Source organism: Elephas maximus, chromosome 7 (genome assembly GCF_024166365.1).
Source record: "Elephas maximus indicus isolate mEleMax1 chromosome 7, mEleMax1 primary haplotype, whole genome shotgun sequence".
NCBI lineage: Eukaryota > Metazoa > Chordata > Mammalia > Proboscidea > Elephantidae > Elephas > Elephas maximus.
Genome location: NC_064825.1, coordinates 105,201,109 through 105,208,925, shown reverse-complemented (window position 1 = coordinate 105,208,925; position 7,817 = coordinate 105,201,109). Strand labels below are relative to the sequence as shown.

General features: G+C 38.6%; 1 protein-coding gene across 1 annotated transcript; it reads right to left on the bottom strand.

The window, feature by feature from the left end:
- Positions 1-502: 502 nt before the first annotated feature.
- Positions 503-1,438, bottom strand: LOC126079812 (olfactory receptor 4C15-like). Its single transcript, XM_049891185.1, has one exon. It carries the CDS (start codon positions 1,436-1,438, stop codon positions 503-505), a length of 936 nt encoding a protein of 311 aa, XP_049747142.1.
- Between the last annotated feature and the right edge of the window lie 6,379 nt (positions 1,439-7,817).

Genomic DNA, 7,817 nt, shown 5'->3' with positions numbered 1-7,817 from the left:
GCAGGAGATGGTTTCAAACAAATACTCCTTACATCAGCAGCCGAGGGCTTACTTACAGTGCCACCAGGGCTGCTCAACTAGGATCAGCACTCTAAAAGTAAACTTTTTTTTTTTTTTTCAGTTAAAATAGCTTCAGGAAGTTCCTATTCCTGATATCTAAGATATTTTTTTCCTTCTTTCCATAAAGGTTTTTCAAAGTATGGTTTGAATGGCAAGAAGCTTAATAATCTGATTCCTGTCTTTTAGTGAATTCTTTTCATTATTTTATTCTAAACAAACATAAAATTCAACTCTCCTCAGATTCCCTAAGATGATACTGAGCTGCCAACTCCAAGATATGAGTGACCTGAGGGTGGAAATAGCATTTCCTGACCTACGCATTAGTATTTTTCTGTTGCATTACATTACATTCAGCAATACAGGTTCCAGCCCCTATAAAGTATTTGGTCAAGCCCATTTTGATTTCTTTCCTCTTGAAATTTAATTTTTTTAAGTTAATGTTTTATTTTTCATCAGAAACCACCACCAATCTGGTCCACAATTTCCTCATGGCATTTTTCACTTCCTTATTCCTGAAAGTATAAATCAAAGGATTGAGCAAGGGAGTTACGAAGGTGTAAACTATGGCCACCATCTTATCGAAGGAGAAAGCAGATGGAGGTCGGGCATACACAATTATGCATGGGACAAAGAATAAAACCATGACAGTAATGTGAGATCCACAGGTGGAGAGAGCTTTCAGCCATCCTTCAGAGCTATGAGTTCTTAGAGAGAGCCAGATGACACAATAGGAGATGAGCAACAAGGAGAAGATTATGATGCAGATAAACCCACTACTGCCAACAACCAAAAGGCTAAGGATGTGAGTGTCAGTGCAGGCAAGCTTCAATAATGGGTTCAAATCACATAGGAAGTGATCGATAACATTGGGGCCACAGAAGGGCAGCTGGAAAATAAAGACAATTTGTATCACCGAACGTAAGAAGCCGCCTGTCCAGGCTACCCCCGTCAGGATACCACAGAGCCTCCAGTTCATAATAGAGGGGTAGTGCAATGGCTTGCAAATGGCCACATAGCGGTCATAGGCCATGGCGGTGAGGATAATCACCTCTACTCCAGCAAAGAAGTGATCAGCAAAGAGCTGGGTCATACAGCCCTTGAAGGAGATGGTTTTCTTCTCATAGAGGGAGTCCACAATCATCTTTGGTGCAAATGCAGAGGAATAGCAGGCATCTAGGAAGGACAGAAAAGCCAGAAAGAAGTACACGGGGGATCCCAGGAGTTTCGGGCTGCTGACAATGGTCACCACAACTAGCAAATTGGCCCCAACAGTTGCCATGTAGCAAAAAAAAAATACAACAAATTCTATTTTTTGAACACTTGGGTTCCATGAAAGACCCAAGAGGATGAATTCAGTTACAAAGCTTTCATTTTGCATATTTTGGAGGAAAAAGTGGAAGCTACCACAGTGACCATGTAGAATCCAAAATTATGAGAAAGATGTTTGTCTCAAACGAGTTTATGATATTGGCATAGTCATCAATGTATCGGTGAATCTATAAGCAAAATTATTTTAAGTCCTTTGTTTTTGTTCAAAATACAAAAAAAGAAATTTCTTGAGCTATGAGCCAGAGCTGAGGTTAAACCCTTTAAAACAGTCAGAGTTTTAATATGTGGGAATGGAAACATTCATACGTGGTAGGGATGACAAATAGTTTTTAAAGTGGGTGCCAGGTTTGACTTGTTAGGAGTGGCTACCAAGAGTGAAATGTTGAGGAGGATTCTGAAGCACATCCAAGATCTGAGGAAAGGAGGACTATAATGTATTAGTTATGCCTTCCATTGACATGGCATGGGAACCATGATGACTTGCATGGGAAATGCATCTCTCCCCAGGAGACTGCCTTATCTACAAATAAAAGAACAGATAACATGTATTTTAAGAGACATTTGGAAGCCATGCCCACTCTCCCAAATGTTTCTTTAAAAGTTTGAGCGGAACTGGGACTTTAAGATGGAGTACTTCATTCCGTATAAAAAATAAAGACCAAGGGAAAAAGTGCCTAACTGTATGCTTAAAGAAAATGAGTATATATTAAGTGTTGTTTTTTTTAATTCATCATTTTAAAATGAAAACTGAAACTGACAAAAATAATAATACCTACTTTAAAATGTTGTGTTGTTGACTAAGTGAAATAACTCAAGGAAAGCAATTGCTCAGTGCCTAGTTTCTAGAATACAGTCCATATTAGATTTTATTACCCCTAATAACCCTAATTTGGGAGGTTAAGTTAAAAAATTAACAAAAGGTATATCTGGGATTTTCTGGCTCCAAAGTCAAAGTCCATTCCACTGGATCAATAACAAGCGGTGAGAACGTTTCTTTTCTGGGAGAACTTCAGAGCAAGGATGGCCTTTCTACAGTCTCCACATACCTCTCAAGGTTAAAACCTTCTGATTCATTTGTTCGTGTTTAAATTAGACACCTCCGGGAAAAGAAACTCCACATGATTTATAATCAGAAGGTAATGGCCCTATCATATAAATAAATATCAAATACATATAGAAAGGGCAACAACCATGGAAGTGAAGAATAGAAACAACATATTCAACATAATCCAGTCTTAAGACTTTATTAATTCTTAACCAATTGTTTAAACAAAGTGACCTAACATGATCAAGTGCAACTCCTCAAGGTATATTCATTTCAAAATTATATAATGTTATTGTAAAACAGTAAATACATTGCTTACCAAAGCATCTGACAAGACTATGATGAGGGCCAATTTTGAAAATGTGAAAGCGTTGGTTATCCCAAAGAACTGTTGCAAACTGTTGTTATTATTATCTCACTCAATAAACCAGCTGCTTTCCCCATAGAAAGCATTTCCACGATTCAACCAGATAATTATTTCAACTTCTTACTTCATTTTCCATGGGTAGACAAGCATTGAAGAATGAGCATGTCCTTGTTTGTACCTATAATAGAAATTTATCACTCAAATCATTTACATAATTATATGTTTGCAAAAGAGATGAATAAAGTACTTGTGGGGCTTATATCAGCAAACTGATTTTGTTGAATGCCACTTAGAATTGACAAATAAAACTAATGAATATACAATTTTACAGTTTAATGTCATCTGTTTGCTTGCTTTTAAACAACCATTTTCCTTATGTTCCCAGGGACCTAGGCAATCCTAAATTGTGCCACTGTTAACTCCGTATCTAGCTGTAAGTTGTTACCCAGAAACAAAAAAACACAAAACAAACCCAAAAAGATCATTGGATCTGTCAACAACCATATATTAAAATATAAAGATTATCAGTAGAATAAAGGGTTAACCTAACCACAGAAGGCCATAACCACAACAGGCCAATTTGTTTCTCAGGATTCACAGGGCTTCAGACACTAAGAAACTGTATCAAAGAGGGAGGACTGAGTGCTCTAACTTGTTCAATGGACTGTGGAAGTGCCTACCAAAACTAAGTGACAATTTACCCCAGGAAGCGAGTTAGAGATCTACCCAATATCACACATAGCCCACATCACTGAAACAGTTATCATATGACAGACCCTGGGCCCCTGAGCCAATAGACCAAACTGTTAGAAAAGATGAACAAGAAAAGGTCACCCAATCACGATCTTAGTTCTTTGTATTTCCTTAAACCAAAGATAGTCTCTAAGTAATTTTCTTGTAGGCAATTATACAAATGGCTGTGAAGAACCCCTAGAACCCCTTTTACTCATGATGAATCAGCACCTGTCAAAATTGTATAAAAAGCACTTATTGATTATCCTTCTTTGGATTTTGGTTTATTTGTAGCCTGAGCGCTTGGAGCCAATATCCTTTTTTGTTTTCTGATATGTCACAATAAAAAACTCTGTTGCAGGAGGCTTTAGTGAAAGTTATCACTCTACAACAGATACAGGATTCAACAGTGGTCAGTTTAGCCTAGGACAAAAGTAAGAGAGACAATGAAGTGAAATAAGTAAGAACATCAACTCCAGACTCATACAGGCTTGGGTTCATATCCAAGTTCTTCTATTTAGTTATGCCTCATGGAACAAGTTACTTCAAATTCTTGGTTTCCACCTCTGAAAAGTGAGCTAATAAGAATGCCTGTTGATAGAATCAGATAGCACAATACACCTAAATACATTCAACAGGATATCAAGCCCCCAGACCACTGACACAGAGAATTGTCAACATTTTTACTTACACTTAATTCCCCTTTTACCATGAACAGGGCTGACAAGTGCTTTTACTGATAAACTCTTTGACTCTTTCTTTTATTACTTTAAAAATGGAAATTATTTTATTTGGTCACAGTGTAGACATGCCATTTTTTTTTTTTTTTTAACACATAGCACTTTTAAATAACCTTTGTAATCCCTTAGTACCTGTGAAACCCACATGAGTCCACTCCTACTTCAGGCAGCTTCTTTATACAAAGAAAATCGAGTTGTCTGTAAATTAATTGATGCTAATTTATATTAATGATTGCATAATTCTGAAAATGCAAAAATGTGAATTATAAATCTCACCATATATCATGTTTTTTTTGAAAATTCTAGTGTTGCCAGTCTCCTATTCTTTATGGAGAAAAGTCCCTTCAGTGGCTGGATAAAATGTGAATGTCATTTCCAAGTCTTATTTCTACATCTAAGAGAGAGAGAAAGTCTCACAGGCACACAAGGCAGAGAATGTTCCCCATTGCTTCTCAAGTGCTGTTTCTAATTTGCTGTCATGGAACAAAACACAGAGAAGCAAAGGTCTCCTCCTTTATTTCCAACTGGAATTTAAAAAGGTTTCCCTGAGACAACATGAACCTGTAGAACTGCCTCTCAGTTGCCCCTGGGGGTTTGAAAAATTTCAGTCAGCATGATTACCCCAGGTACTTTTACGTGGTTTGAAGTATTTAAGCATTGGCAGCATCCCGAGGTCCCAAATCAATTGGGAATTTTTTTTTTTTAATCTCCTTCTTTCATACCTACTCCTGAGATTCTATGTGAAGATGTTTTCACTTCCCTTTATGTTGAGGAACATAACAATGTGTATGCTGGAATAGAAATGCCTATGTTCTTACTAAATGCAAGACCTCAGTTCTGGAATAAGGCACAGCATCTATACATGAGGACAGCATGTGCTGTTCTTGGGCTGGGGTAGCAATGAGTGCTTCTTAAGAAATAACATGTTTCATATACAAATATGCAAAACTATATAGATTAATCCAAATGTTATTTTTTTATCTACATACCTGATCTAGATATTCCATGACTTTAAAACTATAAGCCTGATATCCGTCCCTGGGTGGTATAAATTGTTAATGCACACACCTGTTAACCGAAAAGATGGATGTAAAAGTCTACCTCGAGGCACCTCAGAACAATGTCCTGGCCATCTACTTCCAAAAAATTAGTACTTGAAAGCCCTATGAGGCATAGTTCTACTCTGACACACATGGGGTCCTCATGAGTCAGAATCAACTCGACAGTAATGGGTTTCATTTGTTTAAAATTTTGTTCTCTTCTCATGTCATATGAAAAGAATGAATGACAGATTAGTTTGCTCTGGTGAAATGTAGCATTGTGATTGAAGTTTGAAGGAAAACCTGGAGATGCCCCATCAGGCCACTTCAGAAAGGGGCTAAACCAAACACTTTGTTACTCCATTCACTATTTAAACATTTTACTCTACCTACTTCTATGGCAATTCATACCCCACAAAGATGTAAAATTGAAGTGATTCATCAGAAACGTTAAGGCCCAGAGACACCTTCACATCAAGCACCTATGGGAACAAAGAACAAGGGTTGCGTTCTTTTTATTAAAATTTTAGAGATTTGCCCTGACCAGAAGAACTGGCTGACATGGACCACATTCCTTGTGATTCAAGGACAGAAAGCCACAGACAGCTGCCTGATATAGGGTGTGGAATCTGTGGAAAGACTGGATGATCTTGTTAGGTACTGTCAAGATGGACACTCAGGGTAAAGGATGTGTTCCTTCACTCTCAACACCCTCAGTCAGAGCATAGACAGATGAGAGCTTGATAAGGCCCCAAACAAAGGGCCCAAGGCCAAGGATCAGCAGGGGACTATTTTTATCCCAGAGCACTGAACTTGTGTCCCCCGAACTGAGTATTGTCAGCACCACTCTGGTAACCCAAAGTAGTGCAATCCTGTGGAAATAAATAAAGATCCAGCCTGCTGAAGCCATTTGGATGCCAGAACACGTAACTTGAACTGGGGTCCCAGCCCCAGGACCAGTCATAACTTGATTGGGGCTGAATAAGAGCTCCTGGAGGATTCTGGTTGACTCCATGGATGGGATAGAGTATGGAAGAGCAAGATGAAAAGTAGAAATAGTCAGGGGTCCTTAGAGTCATGTCCATGTTGGGATGCTATACCCAGAAGGCACTACAGACTTCCCAGTCACAGGCACTGGAGAACGTTGGATATTTTGCAGCAGGCACTCCAAAGCATGCAAGCAGGAGCACAGTTCTGCTTGTCCAGGTCCAAGGGTAGTTTTACGTAAAATATCACGTCTTCAAATTTGTGAATATAAAATGAGATTGTAAGTCATTTAGAAAGTTCAGGGGAAGGAAAAGTATTCCAGACAGAAGGAATAGCCTATGGATGTGAAGGCCCTATGGCAAGAGTATGCCTGACCAGCAAGCAGAACAGAAAAGGGTCACATGGACCGGAGAATCAGTGAGGGGTCAGCCATGAGAGAGGAGTTCAGAGAGGTGGGAGGGTAGCAAGATTACTTCTGCCTGATCTTTAGCAATTGTAAGGTTTTAGCTTTTACCCTGAGCACCCGTGCAGTTGAGTAGAGTCATAATATGATCTGACTTATGTGTTTAAAGGATAACTCTAACTTTCTTGCTAAGGATAGAATTGGAGTATTGTATACAAGGTAAAGCAGGGAGACTAAGTAAGAGGAACTTGCAATAATCGAGGTGAAAGAGGATGGTGGCTTGGAATTAAGTGACAGCTCTCAAAATGAAAAGAAGTTCTTGAATTTGAGACATAGGTTAAAGCTGACAGGATTTCCTGATAGATTGGATGTGGGCAAGGAGAAAAACAAATGAACCAAATGAGCCATTGGTAGAGATGGAGGATGACGTGAGTGGAGACTGCTTGGGGATTGGGTCAGAACAACCAGAAATACAGCTTTGGATTTATTCAGTTTAAGAAACCAACTTGTCATTTAGATGGAAATACCATGGAAGCAGTTGGACCTATAGATCTCAACCTCAAGGAAGACGCCTGGGCTGGCGATATTAATTTGGGAACCTTGGTCATGTAAAGAGATTATGTAAAGAAAGAGGGAACAGATCAACTGGTTTAAATGATGTTAATGGATTTAATAAGATGAGAAATGAACAACTGTTGTTAAATTTACCAATGCAGAGGTCTGTGGTGACCTTGAAGAGAGGATTTTCAAATAATTTTAATTATCGACATGTGACTGAAAGGAGTTTAAAGAGAAATGGGAGATGGGCTTTATAGAGATCCCTTAGTTTTGCTGCAAAGGAGGGAGAATGAAATGGGGTATTAGATATAAAGGAAGTAGAGTAAAAAAAAATATTTTTTTTTCCAAAGAGAGAGGTAACAGATTGCTTCTTTGATGATGTAACTGATCCAGTAGAGAGGGAAACATGGATGAAATAAGAGTCAGAAGAGATTCATAGACAAGCGTCCTTGTGTAAGCAGTGAGGAGATGAGGTACCATGTAAAAGTAAAGAGAGACTGGATGTCTTTGGTAAGGGTCACAGACGCTTCATTTACAGTAACAGTTAGAAGGCAGA

Excerpts from the sequence above, each read along its gene's own strand:
- LOC126079812 (XM_049891185.1), bottom strand. The coding sequence starts at position 1,438 with ATGCAAAATGAAAGCTTTGTAACTGAATTCATCCTCTTGGGTCTTTCA.